Raw genomic sequence first — 23,102 nt, forward strand, 5'->3', positions numbered from 1 at the left:
GTATTTCTGTATGGTTTGGTTTTCCTTCTCTGTTTTAACAAGGAATATCCATGTTTGAGGGTGCATTGGTGTCCACCACTTCACTGTATGCATCTGGGCAGCTGTGTGACTTCTCCCTAAACAGAGTGAGGCATTTTTGAGTTAAAAAGGAGTTTCACTTGGCATATTGACTGACTTTCTGGGTGTTTTGTTCCTATTGCCTGTCCCTTGAGAAATCTGCCTCAATTTCTGTCTCCTTGGTCACTCCAAGCCCTGACTGGAGTCACTACCAATAGTCAAAGGAGGCCAATGGGCCAGATATCCCTTTGGTTCAGTTCTCAGGCCACTGCTGTGTAAATGCTGCATTTCATGTGACCTTCCCTTAGGAGAGATGTTGCAGATCAAGGCTGCTAAGTGTACATATTGTCCACTCCAGCTATGTACAAAATCCAACAAATGACTCTGTGACAGTTCATTGCCTGGAATTCATTAATGCTTTTGAATAACTCTGTTATGAGAAATCTTGGGGGACTGGATTGTACAAGTAATGAGAAAAAAACAGAGACTAATGAACAAGCAGGGTATTTGTCTAGTATTAAATGGAGAGTGTGACTTGTTTCGAATGGCACAGTGAACTTGGTTTCATTATTTTTGTGATCATCTAACCAGTATGGGGTAGATAGAGGTCCCTCCAACCTCTTTCTTAGGCAGTCATGTGGACAGCATTTTGAATTTTACAGTAACTAAACAAAAACAACAAGGAATTCAAGTGTCCCAGTCGGTTATGTCGAGACAATGAGGAAAGGATCACCCGTGCTCCAGTTTTATTTCCCCTCACCTCAACAAAAATGCTGAGTCTTGGCAGAGTAAACCAGTAAACAGCAGAACTGTTGTTTCCTAAACTGGAGCTCTGTGTGAACGAGGAGGATTTTACAGAAGTGAGAAAATTTAGGTCCTGACATATCCCTGGGATTCCGGATGGGTTTGCAGAGGTGCTACACCTTTCTGTGGATACATAGACCTGCTATTGGAGCTACAGAGTTTGTAACACTGAGCTTGAAGAAGTAGATGCAATGGAAGGAAAGAAAAATATCAAGGATTAAAGGTAATTTTCGTCTTGTTTCACAATAAATTAATTCACCCCTAAAGGGAAGGCCAGTGGACAGAAGCTGAAGGAACCAATTCTGTGAAACTTGGGGGAAGTTTTTGTCCTCAGCACAGCAAAATGTTTCTTATCCAGGCTTTTCTCAGCTTATGCAGAATATGCCTGTAAGAAAACACTTTTATTACTCATTCCTTGTGCTTCAGAGTAGAGGAAACAATACAGAGCTTCAGTCATCCTGTGCCTCTTGCCTGCTCAGAGCTGGTAGGTGAGCCAGTCTCTTCCATCCAGCTGTAGTTTTCTTCCATGGACAATGTTACAATCAAAATAGAAACTTCTGTGGGCCAGAAGAATTGTGCTTATTTTGAGGCAGGGCTGTGTGCCAGGTTGCTCTTGTTGGGAATGTTCTGCTCTACCTGCTTGTGGTTTGGATTATGGAAAGGTTGTGATTTTTATAGTTAACTCCTGGCAGAAATGCATTTTCATACTTCAAGGGTTTGCTGAGCATGATAAATCATGACTGCAAGAAGAGAATAGCTCAGCTAAAAGGCTTTTCTGTAGGATTCTTATTTGTAGCACTTTGAAGGAGAGTGAGTCTTCTGGTGGGTGAATGGGAAGAGTCAAGATTCTCCAGTTCTTCCTCTAGCTGGGAGATGATGAAACAGCCACAGGGTTTTCTGCAGTTCTGACACTCTAATGTCACACAGCAGATCTGCTTTTACTTCCTCAATTAGAATTTTGTTGTGGGTTTGCTTTTAACTCAGTTATCTCATCTATGGGCTTGGAATAAAAGTTTTATCTCTTCATGATAATTTCTTATTTTTCCCATGGTTGCACAATGAAGAAATGCCAGCTTCTTCATTCTGAAATGAATTAAAATACTGTTAAGTTCTTGCCCCTCCTGAGAAGGAACTATGAGAAGATCCTTTGTGCTGCCCTTCATGCTTATAATGATTTGGTTTTGAAAGTTTACAGTTATAGCAAATCCAAGTCTGCTTGCTTAGAGTGAATATGACAAATGATGGGAAAGTGCATATATTTTCTCCTGATCTCATTACAATGTGAGCTCTTAAAACTGCAGTGGAAGAATTAAATCATAAGCCTTCAGACTTTTTTTTTTTTTGTCCTCACAACCGGGTGGATTTGCAGATGCAGTTAAGACTATGCAGGAGCAGCTGAAATCAGATTTACCCATGCTACAGTGTGTATTGGCATTGGAACTGGACCACCAACATCTTTTTTAACAGAAACGCTAGGAACAAAATAGATTTCAGGCCAAGATTTCACTTTGAAAAGAGGAAAGCGATCATTATTTATTGTAGGCTGTAGCTTGGGTTTGAAAACATTTCTTTTATAGTCAGTTTTAGTTAATGCAGGTTGCTGAAGAAAGCAAATATCTCCCTCACAAAGGAGCACATGGGAAATAATAAGCTTATTAATCGAATGCATGAAACCTGCTCTCCTTTTCATGAAAGAAGGGCCTATGCTATGCTGAATAAAACTTTCCCCTCTGCATGCTGATGTGTTATCCATGTATTGATGTTACTGCTTCATTAGGAAAACTACCATTTGAATCTACATTCTGGCAGCACAACCCCTTTCGTTTACCAAGATTGGTCTGAGGAGTAAAAGAGCCAGCAGGCTTGTTTGTAAGAAACAGAGAATCTTAAAAAGACTGAAGTTTCCTTAAGCTGAGGCTGGGTTTTTTTGCTGTGAACCTTTTATTTCTTGCATTAACTTTGTGTGGTACAATGTAACAAAAACTCGAGGACTTAAAATTTCCAGTTTCACTGTTTTTGACCTAAAAATCAAAATCCACTGTACTTGGGTAAGAAAAGAAAATCCACTGTACTTCTTTCCCTTCCTAAGGCAGACCTGCTATAACTAAGAATTTCAAAATAGTTTTTGTTGATATCAGATGTGTAGTGTCCAACTTCTATAGAACTTATTTCTTCAAAAATCTTAAGTAGAGAGACTGAAAATGACATTAATGTCCCCATATATTTATTTCATAAAATTTTAGAGTCCTAGGATTGTTGTCCTGATTCTGATTTCTCTGGTATGTCTTTAAATGGACCTATATTGTACTCACCCTAAGCCACTGGCAGTGGAAGCAGAGTTAAGTTCCAGCAGGAGGGTGCATGTGGGCAAGATGGGGACAAAGCAAATGCTGTGTTTAAAAACAAGTAAGCTGGAAAAAAAAGTGTATTTTGGTCAGTGAGCAAACAGAATTTAAAAAAAACCAGAACTAAACTAACAAACAAACAAACAAATCCTGAAAACAAAGAAAGAAGTGAAAAAGTTCTGGACTATGTTGGGAAAAACTTTTGAGAAATACTTTTGGATTTGGGAAAAAACCCCAGCCTGTTTCACTTGATCCAAGCAAATGTTTTTCCCCAAACTGGTGGACTGTTCCCCTGGAGCGGACCATTCCTCTGGGCTGTTAGGATGAAATTAACATCCTAAATGAACCAACATGGTTCGTTCACTTCCAGGAAAAGACAGAGAGCCTGTTTTGCCTCTGGTTTCTGCTCCAAGAGCTGATCTGCAGTGTGTTACCAGCCCCCTTCGTGCTGGAGATGGAGTCAGGATTTACAGCCAGGTCATGGACCACAACCTGGTGCTTGGGAACTCCTGCCTTGGCCACGTTCCTCATCCTCTGGGTTGTGGCTCCCACAAGGACCTGCATAGGTTCCAAGTTCTGGTGACTGCAGGATGGCTTTGTTCGTACCCATACACACGTTGCCTGGATTTTTTCCAAGCTGTTATTAAGAACCTTTTAGAGTAGAAGACAGGTTTCTTTGCCAGGTCTGTTCAGCTGGCTGTGTACTCCATCTGAGCACTATTCCACCCTGAGTTGGGTTTGTGTTGCTGCAGATGCACTACCAGAGTGGGCAACCAGCACTTCTTATGGACTTGCCTGTATGGATGTAAAGCAATAAGTATTGCTTTGGAGATGGATGCCATACCAGTGATTTTCAGTTTGTCACCCTTTACTGCCCCAGTCCAGTTAATCCTTAAGCTCAGTGTTTCTGAGAAAGCAAAGGGTTCCCTGCCCATAGTGATGGGTACACTAGGTTTATCCCTGGACCCAGCTGTAAATTCATCCTGGGGATGTCCATGAAGCACAGTCAGCTCTGATGATTTTTGGGTACACTTTGCATCCAGACTTACTCAACATGGTAATGCCAGAATGCATTGGAATTAGGACCTGAGTGTTGAAAGTAATGTGAATCTTCAGTTTCCTGAAGTGTCTTGATAATGAGATGGATAACTGTAATTTTTTTTTTCTATAAGAAGCTAAATAACTAATTGTAAATTATGCCCAACTGGGATGTTCGTGATGCTTTTGTTCCATTGCTGGGTGTCTCATACAGAAGGCAGGCTGAGACAAAGGCTTGTTTGTTCTGCGTTTAGAAAAAGAGAATGGTGCAGTGTTGCAGTGGGAAGTAGATTTTGATGGGTAGAGGACTTCAGGAAATAAAATTAATAACAACAACAACAATAATAAAAAAGTGGTGTGTGGTAATAGGCAGGATGGGAAAAGCAATGGTGCACAGCTTTGAAAAGCAAAGTAAGGGACATTTCCAAGAGCTTCTGAAGGAGCTGGGACCTTCCTTGCTGTCTCCTGTCTGCAGCCAGGGTGCTGTGGTGATGGGGGGGGGTCTCTGTTTCCCCTTGGCAGTGTCCTTCCCTTGGGAGTGACTGTGACTCCAGCACTGGTGCTGCTTCAGTTCTCCTTAATCCATTGGGTTAAACTGAGCAGCCTTGAGCAGAGAAGGTAGAGGGACAACCTCTGCCTGTCCCTACCTCCTGTTTGGGACATTTGGTGGCTTGATTTTCCTTCTGTACTGGAGTAAAAGAGGAGACTGGCAGTAGTTAAAAAGAAGCCTGATTCCTTTCTGTGCCTGTAATCTGGCTCTTGCTTCCTTCCATCTCCTAGTGGGTAGTTTGCCGTAGGAAAAGGACAGCAAATCGAGAGAGTATAATGGTTATTGGTTAATAACAGTCCTGGAAATCTTCAGACTGCAGTAATTTTTTTTTTAAAGTATCATTAATTCCTGTTATCCTCCTTCATCCATACCCATGTGAAATGAGTGAGTTTATTATAAAGGAGTCTCTAATACTCTTAGAAACCCGATTCTACGCTAAGTCAGGAAGATGTATGTGCTTTAAATCTTGAGTAGATCTGGTTTGGATCAGAGGAGGGAGGTTAACAGAGCTGTATCTTCACCGAGCAGCTGAAAGTAAAGTAAAGCAGTCCCTGTGTGGTTGGAGCAGTTCATGATTTACAGAGCTGAATTCACAGGGCTGCTGCCGCTGCCGCAAACGCAGGCTCTCAACCGCTGTTGATTTTTGAATTAAAAAAATGCAGCTCGATACACAGTTTACTTTATTGCTAGAGGGCAGGGAAATATAGGTAAGAGCCGTTAATCCCCAGCAGGCTGCTGGGCAGGGGAACAGACAGAGATGACAAAAGTTAATTGGAACCATGAGCAGTTTAACAGAAAACATATTTGTGATAATTGAGAGGGTAACGTCTCCAGCAAAGAAACTCTGCAAACAGAAACTTCAGAGGAGAAGTGGCCACTGGTAGGTGAGTGTGATTTTTCAAGCTCTCTTCTGTGCTTTGCACTAATTCCTTAACAGGGACAAATTACATTAAAAGGAACTATATAAATGCAAAGATTTGCTTTCTCTGAGGGGGGAGGGCTGTACAGTTGTTGCCACTGGTTTCTCTTGCAGCTGGATTAAGATATGTGGTAATACTTAATTTAAGTTCGTTGCATAAGGACCCAGTTGGTTTTATTTTTATACATGGGCTTTTCTTCTACCTTTTGCATATGGCAATCTCATATTCTCCCCCACCCCCAATAGCTGAAAGGACTTCCACTTTAATTTTTTCCTTACTTGTGCATTTTTTTATATGTTTGAGGTTTTTCTAAGAATCAAACTTGGACAGCAAGTATTTTGCCAAAAGCAGAGGGAACCCTTAGTTAGAAAATAGTGCTGTGTTTTTGCTAATGAAACAGTATTATGAACTTAATAAGGGAGAACACATGGCAAAACACATTTTGGTTTGAATTGGAGGAGATTCTTTTTTTCTCTCTTTTTCTTGAAACAGCAAGTAAATTTAAATTACATAGTAGGATCTTGTCGCTGTTCTACTGAGTAGGGAAGGAAAACTGGGTTTTATGTTCTTGAAGTGATACTGATGTTGAAAATACTACCATGTGGCTGTCTTTTTAATGTTATTAGTGTATAGTTCCTAATGTGTCATTACAGAATCTCAGGCAGAATATCAGGTACTACATTGCTGAGTTTTTTGACGGGATTTTGTTGTGTTTTTGGTTTGTTGTTTTTTGTTGGTTTGTTGTTTTTTTTTCCCCCCCCAGAGCCTGCAGACAGTACAGCCTCCCAGCCCACAGGAATGAATGAAAATGTCTCATCCTCAGTTCAAAGCTGCAGCAGTAGTTGCAATAACTCCTCAGCCATCCCCCAGCCCAGCTCTGCTATTAAACCCTGGCGCAGCAAGTCCCTGAGTGCTAAGCACACGGCTACGTCTTCCATGTTATCCGTAAAGCAGCCCCTGCCAGAGCCTCCCAAACCCCCCTCGGAAATCACCAAAACGACTCCCAATGGTCAAAAATCCATGCTTGAAAAATTAAAACTTTTCAATAGCAAAGGAGGCTCCAAAGCAGGAGGGGAGTGTCCAGAGTCTCGGGAGAACAGTTGTGAAAAACTGGAGACGCTTCTCAGCTTTGAGGAAAGCGAAGAAATCGATGCCACCAACCAGAATGTGAACAGCCCAGGATCCGTGTCCAGTAGTCCCAAAATTGCACTCAAGGGAATTGCACAAAGGACTTTTAGCCGGGCACTAACTAATAAGAAAAATTCTCCAAAGGGCGGCGAGAAGGAGAAAGAGAAACAGAAAGAGAAGGAAAAGGATAAAAGTAAAGACGTTGCGAAGAGAACATCGATCACTGAGAAGCCGGACCTGAAGGAGGAACCAAAAGAAGAACAGACAGCACTAGCAGCAACAGAGATGCCAAAAAAGTCCTCCAAGATTGCAAGCTTTATCCCGAAAGGAGGAAAGCTGAATAGTGCCAAGAAGGAGGCCTCTGCCCCTTCGCACAGTGGGATACCAAAACCAGGAATGAAAAACACCACAGGGAAATCCTCAAGTGCCCCCGTTCCTGCAAAGGAAGGCGAGAGAAGCCGCGGCGGGAAAGCTGGCTCGGGGCTCTCTCATCAGAAGTCTCAGCTGGACAGCAGGAATTCCAGCTCCTCATCCAGCCTTGCCTCCTCAGAAGGAAAAGGTGTTGGAGGCCTCAACAGCAGCAGCAGCAGCCAAGCTGTCAATGGACCCAGCGCCACAACACACACCACAGGGAGCAACACTGTGAGTGTTCAGCTACCTCATCCCCAACAGCAATACAGCCACCCCAACACTGCCACCGTAGCTCCCTTCATGTACAGGTATGGTGACCATCTCCAGGGGACACTTTTGAATGTCACACATGTTCATTTTGGGCACTCTTTTGTCGAGGGGTGAGGCAGTAAGTTGGATGGCACATTGTGTAAAAGTTTCTTGCAGTGGGAGTGTTGGTAATTCATATATTGGCACGGAAAGTGTTGGTGAAGGCCATAAGAGTAAGGTGCATAATAAGTTGTGAGTAAATAAATATTGTATCCAACCCTACTAACAGCTTAGATGAGAATGCCAACAACTTGACAAGGTACTGCTCTGGCCTTTTTCTTGTTCTGTGTTTATTTTATGCATCAAAGCTTGAAAAGTTGTGGCAACACCAATTTCTGACATAGGTACAACCATTCTCGTCATCAGTGGTGGTGGAGCTGCTTTACCATAAGCAATAATGGGAAAACCTTAAAAAGTAAAATAAAAATGCCTTAAGGTAAGGCACAAAATCTGTTGTTCTATGCATTAACCCTGAATTAGATAAGCACAAGAGCAACCTTAAGGGATCTCAACAAACCTCCATCTAGTCCAGCATCTTCTGTTTGACAATGGCAGTAGAGGATACATTGGGAAAAGTGATCAGAGGGCAATCAATAGCAAAGCTTTCTTTGGACATGCTTCCCAGCTTGACTATAACACAAGAAATTCCCAAGTCAGATGGTGGGATTTTTGGTTTTGACACTCATCTGTTTTCCTTTGACACATCTTAGCTCCATCATAGGAAGAGAATGCAAGTGGTTGTTCTGTTTGCAGCATCTTCTTGCTGCTCATGATTTGACACCTCTGTCATATCCTTCCCTCCCTGACATGTCTTTTCTAGGCTAAAGTGTCCTAGCCTGGTTAGTTTTTACTTGTTCATACCCTTTGGTTGTCTCTGTCCCTCTCTCGCATCACTTTTCAGTTCTACTGTAGGTATTTTTGGCTTTGATCTCTGGGCAGATGGAGCATAAGAAATGGTTGCCCACAATTCTTAAATAAAAGTGAGAGTAAAGGGGGGGTTAACCTGAAGGAGAGAGGTGCCAAAGGCCTGTGTAGGAATTCAAAATAGGAAGAGTGACCCTTGAGCCTTCTGACCCCTTGAGTATTCTCCTTGTGTGTATAGAATCAAATGCCAGATGTTCTTCTGACATGTGGTCACATAAAAATCAATTAGGTGGGAAAAGATAATCTGACTAGAACTTGTATTAGTAGTACTTGATCAGGATTTCTCTTGCTCTTGCATTCACCTCCATATATCAGTATTATTGTTGAATCTCTGGCTGAAGGTGGGGTCTCTCACTGGAAATTTTCAGAGGTTTATTTTGAGTCTAAAATTTCCAGTGCAGTTTGTTCTGGTTTAATCCATAATTGAGTAGTGAATTGCAATTGTAAACTGGTTGCTGTCTTGTTTATCCCTCATAACCTGCAAAAATGCATTTATGATGCTTTGGGTTATGTCCTATCAAAAGATAAAGTAAAAAGCACTCTACGTGGTGTTCAGTGTAGTTTGATCATAGATATCATCATCTGAAGTTTTAAAGCCAATGAAATCCCCATGTTACCTGTACTCTTAACATACTGATAACCTCTAGTCAGTATTTATTTCACTTTTTACAAAAAACCCAGTAATTAAACTACATATTGGCAGCTGGAGAAAATGCTGAGAATTTGATAAAAATAGTCTTTACTTTTCTGCATTGAAGAAAAAATGGCCAAACTCTATCATCTTGCTGGCTTTTGAAGGAAAAAGTCAATTTGTATTGATTTGCAAGGCAACAATTCTTATAAATATACAACCCAGACACTTTTTTGAATCTGCAAAATGCACTTGTTAATGCATTGCATTAGTTGTCTCATGGGTTTTTTCTACTCTTTGAGATTACTTTAATCTGAACTTCTCAGCTGCCTATAGACCTTTTGTTTGTTTGATTGGTTGGTTTTTTAAAACTAAACAACACGGGAAATCGTTCTACATTTCATACAGGGTCAACTGAAATGAAGAATAATTCCCTAGTAATTCCTTGCTGTGTCTTCACTTTTGTCCAGCACTTCAGCTCTTGCTGCTGGGGCTCTCTGAGCAAAGCACAGAGTGCAGAATGAAATGAGTCCAAATGCATTGCTCATACCTGACAATGGATTCTTACCACATCACCTTTCATTAACTGACAGCCCCAATGTCAGACAATAAATTGGACTTTGAACTTGGTTTTTCCCTGCTATTTACTTTAAAATACAAATGAGTGACACTGCTGGTTCCTGAAGGAGCAGGAGTGCAACTTGCAGTGCCTGTTTGTACCCACGCAATCCCAACTTTGTTAGAGAGGGTCAGAGGAGCCACAACATCTGCTGTTACAGATAATTAAAACTGAGCTGGAAATCCAGGTGTCTCAAGACCCTGTCTGAAGAGCTGTGGAGCCTATCTGGGACTATGAATTTTTTATTTTTTACAGCTGAGTGCTTGTTTCCATTTCTAGGACATAATTCAACATGGGACTGATGAATTATGTACAGTCAGTCTGCTGGTCTCTGCTAGAGAGAGGGACAAGAGTGGCTGACAGGGGGTGTAGTTGTCTGATTGTTCTACATGAGGTCCTTTGGATGGAGAGGGACTGACTGCACATCTCTGTTTTGGTTGCCTTCCAGATCACAGATAGACAACGAGGGGAATGTGACAGCTGAGGCCAGCACAGGAGGGGTCACCATGGAGTCTGCTCTCTATGTCAAAACTGGACAGCCTGCTCTCGAGGACCTCTCAGGTATGTCCTGCAACATGGCCCACTGACTGTGGGCTGGTTAAATAAGATGGGCTGAAGCAAGTTTGAATTCAGAATCCCCCTGCTTTAGGGGCAGATTTCTTTTGGTTTTATTCCTAAAGCTTGATTTTCCTTCAGTTCTTCAGCAATGGAAACTGGGTGTCAATAGTATGGATGCTTGACACTCAAGTTGTGCACAGTGTGTGCTCCTCAGGTTAGGGATTCTGAGTACTTAATGTTTTTTCTAGGAGATGTGCAGCACCTTTTAGAATTCACCTATTGCAAGGATCCTAAATATTCCCAAACATTTGATATTTTAATTTTTATTTACTTTCTAATTTTTCAAACTTTGCTTCAGATCTTACAGAAGAGAGTAAGTGAATTTCCTTCATAGTTTGATAATTTAAAACCAGCTATAAAACAAAAGAGAGCATAGGTAGGGAAACCTGGAAGCTGAATAGTTTAATGATACTGCCTGTTCTTGAAGAGCTAAGTGATATTATAATTATGTTCTAGAGACACTCTCCAGTGTCTGTCTTTTAAGTATACTTTAATTTAAGCAATTGAATGGGCTGTAAATAAACATTATTGTAGGTGTAAGAATGACCTCCCTAGGAGTTGGCTTATCTTGTCTCTTAGTGTGTTCTCTGAGGAAGTTATCTGCTGTTTGCCTTCATAGCTATCAGAGAAATGATCTGTGAAAGAGCACTGTGACCTTTGTTAGGCTAAAGGCCTGTAAATATTTTATGTTCTTTACTGCAAGAATTTGTAGATTCGTAAGTGTAGAAAATGTTTTCTGTCCCAGAGACCCCTTGGCTCAAGGAATTAGTTTTGTTTGGTGTTTTTAGTTGGCTATTTCCAAGCCAGCCAGATCATCAGTGTTTGAGCAATTGGCTTAAGTGAATTGTATCTCACAGAGATGATTTTCCAGGGACTAGAGACCCATTAAATAAATCTGCTAAAGTGGACACTACCTGAGACATTGCTGTTTGTCTAGGAAAGGCTGAACATTAAAATAAGCATTAAAATCTCTCTTCCCTCCCCAGACAGTTCCCCCCAGTCCAGGCTCCAGCACTTGGAGTAGTTTGTACTTAGCAGGCAGGAGTATGAGACTTGGTTTTTCTGTGCCACCAACCTGGCAGCTTTCAGAAACATGGAAGTTTAAAGCAAGGAATGGGAGAGTTCCAACAACAGCTCATTTATCTGTTCCTCAAGGCTTCTGATTTATTATTATATGGAGAGCCATCTAAAGTAGAAGGATCACATGGATCAGTTGCATGGGTGACCAGTATTACTCTGGCAGATTAAGAATGCATCACTTGGAGAAGAGAAGGCAGACACAAAATCTGAAAATTTTTAAACATGGTGTAGTAGTTTTGTTAGTCACGAGCTGTAAACCCTCTAGAATTAAATCATTTCCTCTTGTGCCCAGCAGAAGTTCTTTAACTGCTTTTAGGGGGTTTTCTGTTTCAGCATTCAGCTTACAAAGAGCATGTTGGCACTACTAGAAATTCAGTTCTCTTCAGCCTCTTAGAGGATTTAACTGTATAAAGCTCAGCTGAGTTAGCAACCAAAGCATGTCTTAACTGGCAGCTGTAAGCAAGTAACTAAATTATTCTGAGGCACTAATAAAATTCTGAATTTTATTAAAAATAAATTATTCTAAGGCATCAGGAGGATTTCTTAGATGTATACAAACTCCACTTTTAGAATTTAATAACCGGACAGAAATGTGTTTTAGGGCAGACTATTTAAAGAACAGAATTTCTAAATGTCAGGGAGAGTGAAAGTCACTCCCCCCCCCACTTCGTGTCGTGTAGCACATTTAAGGAACAATAACTGTGCTGTGCTCTGGAGAAGCAAAACCTTTTGCTGTTTTACATAAAACATTGCTCAGCACCCAGTCAACAAAATGTACTTTTTTGGAAAGCTGTGGTTGTAGGGTGAGAAGTATTTAAAATGAGAATAGAAGGTCTAGTGAAAAGGCAGCATTGGAGAAATCAGCTGGGTTGATGTTAATTGTGTCGATATATGAGATGGAAAGGGTCGTATTGATGGAGTAGATCTTCTAATGAGGCTGAAAGTTAACCAGAATTTAAATTGGGTCATATGGGGAAACAATACAGAAACATCTGGTGCAAAGGCAGCATTTGAAATAAAGTTTAAGTGCAGAGCTCAGTCTCAGTCCTGCTGCAGCCCTGGCAGGTGCCTGCCATGGGGGAATAGGATCTCCATCCCAATCAGCTTAGAGGGTTAAATACCAGAAAGTCAGAAAAAAAATGTGCTGGAGTCAGATTCAGGCAGAAGTAATGGCTCAGTGCTGTGCAGTTCCCTGCCTTATCCTTTCTCCTGGTTTCTTTTCCCTGTAGGAGAGGATCCAGAAACTCGGAGGTTAAGGACTGTGAAGAACATTGCTGATCTTCGCCAGAACTTAGAGGAAACCATGTCCAGTTTGAGGGGAACCCAGGTCACCCACAGGTAATGCCATGACTTTGTAAGAAAATGGAAATAATTTTGCTCTTTTCATCTTTAAGATCTGGCTGGGTTGCATCCTTGAAAAAATTACCACCACTGACAGTGGAGGATACAGATCATGTATTTTTTCTCTTTAAAGCACAGACTGTTCAGTGTTTATGTATGATAAGTAATTGATGATTGATGGTATATAGACTGTATATAGAATCAAAAGTGGAGGTGCTGGTTAAATGTCTTAGGTGATCTTTAATTATAAATTGCACTTTAAAATGTTTCTTTGTGCCCTTGAACATCTTCAGTGCATTATACTCCTCTCCCACTAAGTATAATACTTTGTTTAAATAAGCAGGTGAACTGTGCTTGACCCACTTTATCAAGTACATAACTTGAATTCCTGACCAGTCTTTGGACCCACAAATTTTTCTAATATTATTAGTCATTCATGTATTTAACTGCTTTTTCTTTGCAAAGCAGCATTTGGAAATCCTCAGCGATATTTAAAATATGCTTTAAATAAACATTACATTTAAACATTCTGGGACTTACTTGGAGCTTTCCAGTAGGTAACAGAAGGCTTGGGAGAATAAGTTCCTTGGCCCCTAGCAAGGTCGGGGTCCTACTTCGTGTTCAGGGTCTTACAGACTCCATCCCTTACTGACTTCACTGGGGGAACACTGTATGGTTTGGCTTTGTATCTAAAACTGAGGCAGAGCTTGCAAAAATGAACCACAAATACTGTTTTTCTTTTCAAATTTCTATTAATGTGACAGCTAGTTATGATTTAGTTGCTGTAACTGGAGGATACGTGGGGTTTTGCTGTGTGGACACAGCATTACATTGCAAATAGTACAATTTTAACAAATATCCACAATCAAAAAAAAAGAAATTACACTGTGTTAGTTGAGCAGGAAAGGAAAAGGAGAGTTCATGTGGGTAAAAGAACTTGTAGCTATGGCTCAGCTGCAGGTAAATTAACTGCAGCTAAGCTGCAAGTGTTCAGTGTGGAAGTTGTTGCAATCTATCCACATCACCTGGAATCTCATGGTGTAGCAGTCCCACTTCTTAGGGTTCATATAGCAATTGATGTTTAATCAAGTCCATTTTTTTCTTTAAGCACACTGGACACTACTTGTGACACCAGTGTCACTACCCAGATAAGCAGTCACAGCATTCTCAGACTGTTCTAGCATTACCCTTCCAGGGCTGCAGCACATTCACACATTTGGACACAGGGGATGGAAGATTTAATATAGCTGATGCTTGTTATAAACTGTATTTACAGGCTGTGACCTAAAATGCTCTTGTAAGCAGAGCTCTGTATAAATATTATCAGTACTTTGGAAAATATATTCAATTCATGAATATGTAGAATAGATTTTGAAAAAAATAAATTCATTTTGCCTTCTTATTTTTTCATGCAATGCTTTCCTCATTTTAGAAATAGCTGCCATTTGGTGCTGAACATATCTGAGGAGTATTAGGACATCCATGAATGCAGCTAAAGAAAAGAGAATATAGCAGAAAAATAATACTTCAATTGGGTTTATTTCAGTCAGCTTAATATCCTACTCCCTTGCCTACAGTGGCAAACCCACGGTATTGTAGAGTTATATATGGCTGAAGATGAAGAAGTTATGCTTTGATACTGTGGATAATCCATTAAAAAGTTGTTGATAAGGTTTCTCACATCTATGTTGAACATTTGATGGGTTCAGAAGTATTGTTATTTAAGAGCAGTGTTGGAGGAATGGACCCGACTCTCCCAACACATTGTAGCAGGTGAATGCTGTTACTCACATCCTGTAACTCATCGGGTGCTCAGGGTGCAGGCTCTCCCTGTCACCTGCCATCTCACCATGCTCCCTGTGAATCAAACTGATCATTTCTGCTTGCTTTTTTGTTTGTTTTTTTATTTGTTTTTTTTTTCTAAAGCACCTTGGAAACCACGTTCGACACCAGCGTCACCACCGAGATAAGCGGCCGCAGCATCCTCAGCCTGACGGGACGCCCGACCCCTTTATCCTGGAGACTGGGCCAGTCCAGCCCCCGCCTGCAGGCAGGTGATGCTCCTTCCATGGGGAATGGCTACCCTTCCAGAGGGAATGCCAGCCGTTTCCTCAGCGCCGAGGCAGGACGCTACGTCTACTCAGCACCCCTGCGGAGGCAGCTGGCGTCCCGCGGGAGCAGCGTCTGCCACGTGGACATCTCTGACAAGGGAAGTGAGGAAATGGACCTGGAAGGCATCAGCATGGATGCCACTGGTTACATGAGCGATGGGGACGTGCTGGGCAAGAATATCAGAGCTGACGACATCACGAGTGGGTAAGGGATTTGACTTTTCTTCTGAAAGATTTGAGTTTGGTGGGATCCTTGTGTCGCGTTTATAGAATCAGAGAGGGATTGCAGTTGGAAAAGACCTCTAAGATCACCCCGTCCAACTGTCAACATTCCCCCCCAGCAAAATCTAAGTATTAATATCTTGAGTATCAATATAGTATCAGTATAGTATTAATATCTTGAATATAGATATCAATAGCTGAAGTGCCTCACCTACATAGTTTTTTAATCCCTCTGGGGATGCTGACTCCACCACCTCCCTGGGCAGCCCATTCCAGTGCCCGACAGCTATCCTGACTACTCCCCCTAACTACTCTCTCAGTAAAGAATTTCTTCCTCAGATCTGGTCTAGACCTCCCCTGGTGCAGCTTGAGGCCATTTTCTCTAGCTCCTATCATTCACTTGAGAGAAGAGTTCAGCACCCACCTCCCTACAACCTCCTTTCAGTCAGTTGTTTAATGATGCTCTATTCCTGTCATTATTCCAAGGAAGAAAAATGGAAAAAAAAAATAATTCTGCTAGTTTCAATACACATTTGAAGGGACAGCTTGTTATCCCAGTTAACTTAGGAGGACTTAAGCACATGATTTAAGTTTGAAGTGCTTGTTAAATATATTGCTAAATATGAAGATATCATGAACATGGTTAAATATTTTCCTGAATCAGAGTTCATGAGAGTCACATCAAACACATGCTGCAACCTTCATTTATGCCCACACGATGGAGAGAGTGAGGCATTTTCTGTACTTTCACTGACCCCATTTTGCTCTCTGAACTTTTAGGGGACAGTTCTCTGGAAGGAAATGAATTCACAGCTCTGTGTTGGGTAAAATAGTTGTACATGCAAATAAAATCTGAAGAACAAGTTAGTGTGCAGAAACACAAACTGATAGACAATTATTTACAAGGTTTTACATCAGCATATTACCTTTGCCTTAACTGGAAAAAATGTTTGTTCTGTGCTCCAAAGTCAGTATCCAACTCAATATGTCAGTTTTCAGTTCTTTCTAGAAAGTACAGTAATTTTTAATTAGCATTACATTGATGTTAAAACTAACTTCTGAGATATAAATGACAGATTTATTTTTGTGGCAGCCTTTTCCCTCTCTGTCCATCTTACAGCCTTTGCTTTTCTGTGATTTTTTTACAAGTGATATTTTCAGAGAAGTCTCTGCCTTTGCTCAGCTCTGTGTATCACTTCCTTTTCTTTGTCCATCTGGTCATCCTGTAGGGAAAAAAAAATGAAGTCTCCATAGTCTGAAAATACAAGAGTGGTCTTGAAATTCTAGGTCTAAGAGACTAATAATGCAAATGTCCTGGTCTGGGCCAGGATAGAGGTGATTTGCTGTATATATTTTTGAGAGTTGGTACCTCTCTTGCAAAGCAGTGAGTTATATACCAAGAATAATCCCAAGAAAATAAACAACCTTTAGCAGAAGGGTCATATACTCCACACCACCTTGCTCCTAACCTTGAACATCCTTTATTGAGTACCTGACTCTTAGTTCCCACCTGTTTTTAAAGGTGAGAGAGAGATAACTTTCAGCTACATAACCAGCCACAGGATGATAACTGAGGTCTCAATTTGAAGTTCTTAGAACAGGATGGGTACAAATGGATTTTTCTTTTCCACATCTTCTGCCTTTAGCTACCAGAGCCTGTTTCACTAAATAATGGGAGTTGCTTTATTGATTTATACAGCACTGGGGTAGTCAGTGATGAAGTCCCAAGGGCAGAATCTGCACTGAAGGTCAATCCATCAGCAGAAAGATCCAGCTCCATTTCCAAGTTGGGAGCAGGGTTTGGAGGTTGGGTGGTTTGGGGGTCATCTTGCTGGGAGTATCAGGGGGCATCTGAAGGCAACGTTCCCAGAAGCAGCCCCACAATGTTGGGGTGACATAATCTGTGGAGAGTAATTGTCTGTCTGGATTCCTGGAGGCATGAGCATGGGAATATTGAGCTGCAATAACTGCATGGCACAGAATCCCACCCAATGTCAATGGAGAGAGAGAAAAAATGAATCTGTGAGTCTGACTGTCACCTAGTAATGCTGGGTTAGCATCTTCAGGAGGAACAGATGTTTTGGTAGTTTGTTTCATGAGTTATCTTCCCCAGTGCAGGTTTATTCTCAAGAATAATTTTAAAAATAGGCTTTCAGTGTGTCTGTGTGGGAGAGGAATGGTGCACTGCTCAGAAATTGGAGCTTGCTTGTAAAGAAAGCATCCGTGTGACTTGCTGCAGAACAAATCTCTGAGATCAATGTTAGGGCTAACAGGCCCAATATTTCCAGAAGCTGAGTTACAGCCAGCACAAGAGGGCATTTATAGCATGAATAGCTCTTTATGAGCTGGTATGTGTTTCACTTTGTCATTTTTCAGAATTGCTACAATCCTGCAGTCTGAAAACCTTGGATCTGTGTTTTCATTGGCAAACTGATAGGGAAGGAAGCCAAAATATTTGTTACAGCCAAAATAAATCCAATAGCCAAGATAAACTATTTGAGCCTTGTGATCCTGATGCTTTCTCTGAAATGTACTGGGTCATGGGAAGTTTCCTTTGGCCTCCTTTAAGAAGTCTGCTCAGGCAGAGCTCTGGCAGACACCGGGATTGCTTTCATAGGGCTAAAAAGAGGATCTTTTCCAAATGGGAAAAAAAGCTCTCTTAAACTAAGGAAGTCTCCATGGAGGTGGATCAAAGGTAAGGAGTCTTCTTGTGGGAGCTAAAACATCAACCCAGTGGCAAAGCAACATCAGCAATAAGGTGAGTGAGCTCAGGGTGTCACAGTCTCATCTGAAAGTGGGACCTCAAAGCCCAGAATTCTCTCACCTATCCACTCCAAAGACCACTCCAGGTGTGGAAATGAACTTTCATGGTGGTTTGAAAGGTTTGTTCAGTTCAGTCTCCCTCTGGCTACTAGCACACACGTTCTTACTTCTTTTTGTCCTTTTTTCCCACTTCTCTCTGATGAGATGTAGAGTTAATTTCCTTTTTATCTGTCCTTGGAATGGAGCAGTAGACCTGTTGCTCAGAAAAGCCTTTAAAAATTATTTTCTTTTAACTTCATTAATCCTCTGCCCTGTTCTTGTTACCCTGGTGTGCACACTGATGAAGAGAGGTGCTAAGAAGGAGAGCAGGTCACTCTGGGCTGGGGAATCAGGCTTTATTCCCTTAACATTCTGCTCAGGTCAGGGAACCCCACACATCAGCCTTGTGCCCTGGGCAGAAATCACATCTGTGGTTCAGAGGCTTTTCTGCCCTTACATCCCATGGGCCAAAGCAAACACTGAAGCTGAGTCCTGTTGCAGGCTGAAATTTAGGAGGCAACAAGGAGTTTGATCTGAAGAGCTGAAACTGAGGGCTGTTCTCATTGAATATTGAAGTATAATTGACACCTGTAGAATTTTTGTACCTCAGCTTCTTCATTCGGTGCTGTTTATTGGTCAGACAATGAGACATCTGCAGATGCCAGGCTTGGATGTGGCACAACAGCCCTTCACATGAGCAAAGGTTTTAGAGAAAGAAGAGGAGGACTATGCAGTTTGCTGCTAAAGAGAAGTTTTTTTTTTGGTAACAGCAGTTAAGAGAAACCATTTCCTTCTAAGCTGTTTGACTGAGAACCTGTTCACCCTGCACATTGATTCAATGCTAGCTATAGACTTTTCTGACTTATTTTTTACCACGGTGACTGTCACTCTTTTTTTTTCTGTAATTTTTTGAGTTCCAGTGGGTTGGTCATTTTACTGGACAATGCATGTCAAATGGTATGATTTTTGAGATAATATTTCATCTAAATGCAGTGGGTGGGTAAAACTGCATTCCTTACATGGCTTTAACACTTCAACACGACTGAGACTCGTTGTAAGGTTTATTTGATTTTTCTTCTCTGTTTGAGCAGAATGTTTATTTGAACTGCCTTCTGTCTTGCTAGGACTGGCTTCTTATATTTTGGTCTTTTCAGAATTGCAGAATAGATGCTATATATGGTAAAAATTACCACAAAAAATGAAGAGATCAGGCAAGCAGACTCAAAATTTTGGCTTTTATGAAATGGTATTAGGAGACCTTGATTTCTGACTTCTTAGTAAACTATGGTGAAACTGGTACAGAATTAGCTTCTGGATTTAAAGTCATAGATGTCCTGGTGCTGTGGGGATGAAAAAAGAAATATGGCAGTATTTAAATCAAAATAATATTCTAAGAATGGTACTTAGAGATGTTTACAGGAGACATGACTAGAATATTATGTAAGCATTTTCAATATTCTTAATGTTGTGGAGTATTTTAAAAATTCTTAAATACTGCACTCAGTGCATGAATAGCTTTTTTGTCACTTTCATCTATAAAAAAGTGTTTGATCATCTATCTCAAATTATATCTCAGATATTGTGCTCTCACAGAACTTTTCTTGCAGTTTAGGACTCATTGTAGGAAGATACCATAGGCCTGTGAGTCATGACCTTAGAGATGAGCTGAAATCAAGATTTTTATTCAATAATAATGCTGCTAAAAAGGATAAGTTAGGTCATATTTATTGTGTGTGTCAGTAAAATGAATCACAAGTTGTGGTGTGTTGTACTTTTTGCTTCCTTGTACCTGTTGGCAGTGACTACCAGAATAGAATTTAATAGCCAATTTTCCCATTCTGGGCTTGTCTCTGTAACAAACATCTCAGAGGGGTTTTAACTGCTGCTTCAGTGCCAACAGGTTTTGTAATTGGAAAAAAAAAAGAAATCTAAGGGCTGAAATACATTCCCAGTCTGGGGTTAGCCAGCAGAGGGAGATGCAATCATACACACTGGGGGATGTGGAAGGGAAGGAGTTGGAAGTCACTGGAGAGGAATTCCTTGAGTGCTGACCCTGCTGAGAACCTGTGGAGAAGCAGCACTGTGGGGTTCCTTCTCTCTGGCCAGAGGTCATTCCTCTCCCTAAAAAAATTAAAGAGGACAATGCAAAATGGATTGCTTCTTTTATCCCTTCTTTCTGTGATTTTCAGTGAATTAAATTCTGGTAGATGATTTAGGCATTTAAAGGTGTATGCAAAACCCCACTGAACAGCTGCCTGATTCTGGGTGATTTTCAGCTTGCTTTGTGAGTTTCCACCCGTGTTTCACTAAGGTCCAGAGTGGTGTTCACACACCTGAACAGATTTGACCTCGTGGGTGTTTTCCAGTCTTGTCTGCTTTTGACAGGTTCCCATCTCTTGTCTCCTCTCCCAGGGCTGGGTCATTTATTTTATGTTAGCAAATGACTGGGAAAAGTTCAGAAACCTTCTAGGAATTTGAACCCCAGGACTTACTCCTTCCTCCTTCTAAATGCCATCATAGCTTTGCTGTGATTTAATCTCCTTTCTAGGACTGAACCTTCCAGTGTTGTGACCCATTTGGGCTTCAGTGTCTTCAGTCTCACAGCTCCAGCAAGGTGGATTCCTGATGCCCTTTTCCATCCTCTGGAGAGTATTTAGTCTGTTAGGTTGGTCTGGTTGTCTGATGAATTCTTCTGTGAGATGAGTGATGTGTTTTTTCATCCCCTCAGACAGAGAAGAACAAATTCCTGGTTGCAAAAGCAGGATCATTTTGATCCCATTTGTTATATTTCAGGAACAGCAATGGAGAACTTTTTGCCACTGGGGGATCTTAGTGACTGGCAAAGTTAGAATCCTTCTTTAATACTCAGAGCTTGTTAAGCCTCTTGATCTCCTTTAACTGAGTAATGATGAGACAGGTGAAGCCTAGTAGAAAGAAATATTTAAAGGAAAACATGAAGGACAGCACTGTTATTGCTGGGGCTAAAAGGAAACACTTTTGAGTGTCAAAAATGATGTTGATGCATGGAATAATTCCAAAGCTGTAATTCCTATAAGATTTCCTCTTTCTTGGAGTTTCAAGCACTTGGATTGCTGGGTAAATCTTCTGCCAGATACACTAGGGGAGATATTTCCAAACTAACTTTGTAATCAAAAGCACCAAGAAGAAAGCAGGAACACCTGGGCTGCCAGACTCAGATCCAGTTTTGGGGCACAATTCTGCTCCCCTGGTTGTGAGTCTGGGACTCCAGAGCCATGGGTGCTGAGTGGACCAGGGCTTGCTTGCTCTGTCGTGTACTGCTGACTTATCTGCTCCTCTTCCTAAAACTTAAAGGAAGCCTGTCCTTTGGCTGTTTCCATAATTAGAAAATCTGTATTCATACATTAAGGAGTGAAATGAATACATATGAAGTGGCAGAGCTGTCAGACCATAAAAGCAGGGGTGCTGTTGGCTGGCTCTCTACATGGGTAAGGAGGGAGTGCAAACAGAAGTCAAGTCACTCAGACCACTGGGTTTTACTGATCCCTGGCATAACCTGTTCCTGTTTCCTCTGCATGCCTTTTAGGAAAGGGAAATTAATCACTTCAGCATCAGAAGTGTCCTAAAAATATTGCACTTGGAAGAACTTATTACACCATTCAAAATTTCAGAGGCACAGAAAGTGTGTATTTGGCTAAAGAAAAGAGAGCTTAAAGGTCCAGGTTGTCCAGGGAACTCCAAAGCAAATTACTTTAAGCCTCTCCTACAGAGCAGGGAGCCACTTTCTTATAGGAAAAAAGTGTCTCCTTGAAATTGGGCTGTAAGTTCCAGTTGTGTGTTAGAAGTGCATAATACTGCTCTTGTTTAACCTGGCTCTTTTCATATTAGAAGTACTTTGGTTAATTTTATTTCCTTGCTGATGAAGAGTGAAACAAAGGATATGACTATTAGGCATTAATTAGAAACTCCTTTTAACCAATGTCATCACTGTCTTGCTGTCCATTCATTAAGTGTTATTAAATTTGACTTCATTAAAGGCAGCCATTCCCTGTTAACTGGTGGTAACATCCCTCAAACATCTCAGCTAGTAAATTTTTTTAACACATAGAATTTACACATCTGTATAAAAGTTACAGTCTGGATACTACCCCATTTCCCAGATCACATATTTAAACCTTTTCTTATTTTGGGGCAGCTAGAAAAATACTTTGAAATGCTTGATTTTGCACTGAATGTTTTAATTGTTATAATAATTGTTATAGTTATTATAATAACAAGGCATCCAGTACAAATTTGTCATGGTTTTTAGTAAGGGGAGTCAAAGAAATTGTACATTATCAATAACTGGTCTAATAAAATTGTTTAGACTCCAACAGGTCCTTGTATAGGAGAGGCTGGTGTGCCAGCAGGCAGTACTGTGGAGATGTGTGAGAGGGCAATGAATTTAGATAGTATCCAGTACTATTAGAATTATATACATACAGGACAATATTTCCTGGGTTTATTCCTCCCTGAGTAGAACCTTAATAGTTCACGATACTCTGCTTTGTCATAAAACAAAAATCTGCAGCAGTAATGTATTTATAAAAGCTTCTGAGAACCAAGACAGTTTTAACTTTGAAGGGATGGTGGGGAAGATGAAGAAATCAGTGGCTGGAGGTTTGTGGCACCAGTAATTCCTCCAGAGTAACCAATGGATAGTAGAGAATTTTTTTTTCATTGATTTTTAAAATGTTTTTATCAAAAGTGTGGTTTTCCCTAGAGAGTTTAGAAGCTGGTACCTCCCCTTCTTCATTCACCTCAGTGTTGCAGGCAGGACTTGGGCATTAATGCATTTGGCATCTCTTTGAAATGAGATATTCCTGGGCAGAGGACACAGCATGTAATAAAACTGAGATATAAAGCTTTCAATCTGTGATTACACAAGCCTGTTTCAAAAGACAAAAAAGTGTCTTTGTTGTTCTGACATGTAGGAAACCTGTCCTATTGGTATAGATAAGAGTCATCTACATCTGCGTTTTTATAGGGTCTTGGTTAGAAAAACTCAGTCTTGTCAGAGATCCCCAAAGCATCCAGATTTCATTGACTTCTCTAAGATATCTGACAGTGTTCAGTCTGATGTAACTGTGGAATAATTCTAATCTGATTGCTGAGCTTCTGTGTAGAGGATGGATTCTGTTGATCTTAGTAAAGAGGCTTTCTGTTGATCTCAG

The 23,102-nt window shown here is 40.9% G+C and overlaps 1 protein-coding gene across 1 annotated transcript in view; it reads left to right on the forward strand.

Annotated features, from left to right (window-relative positions):
• NAV2 (neuron navigator 2) overlaps positions 1-23,102 on the forward strand; it is a 197,132-nt gene that overhangs the window by 91,651 nt on the left and 82,379 nt on the right. Inside the window, exons 8-11 of the mRNA XM_030450955.1 lie at positions 6,478-7,561; positions 10,185-10,297; positions 12,664-12,772; positions 14,702-15,091. Of these exons, the coding sequence (XP_030306815.1) occupies positions 6,478-7,561; positions 10,185-10,297; positions 12,664-12,772; positions 14,702-15,091 (1,696 nt within the window). The remainder of the gene's footprint in view (positions 1-6,477; positions 7,562-10,184; positions 10,298-12,663; positions 12,773-14,701; positions 15,092-23,102) is intronic.

The sequence above is a fragment of the Calypte anna genome, chromosome 5, assembly GCF_003957555.1.
Source record: "Calypte anna isolate BGI_N300 chromosome 5, bCalAnn1_v1.p, whole genome shotgun sequence".
Classification (NCBI taxonomy): Eukaryota; Metazoa; Chordata; class Aves; order Apodiformes; family Trochilidae; genus Calypte; species Calypte anna.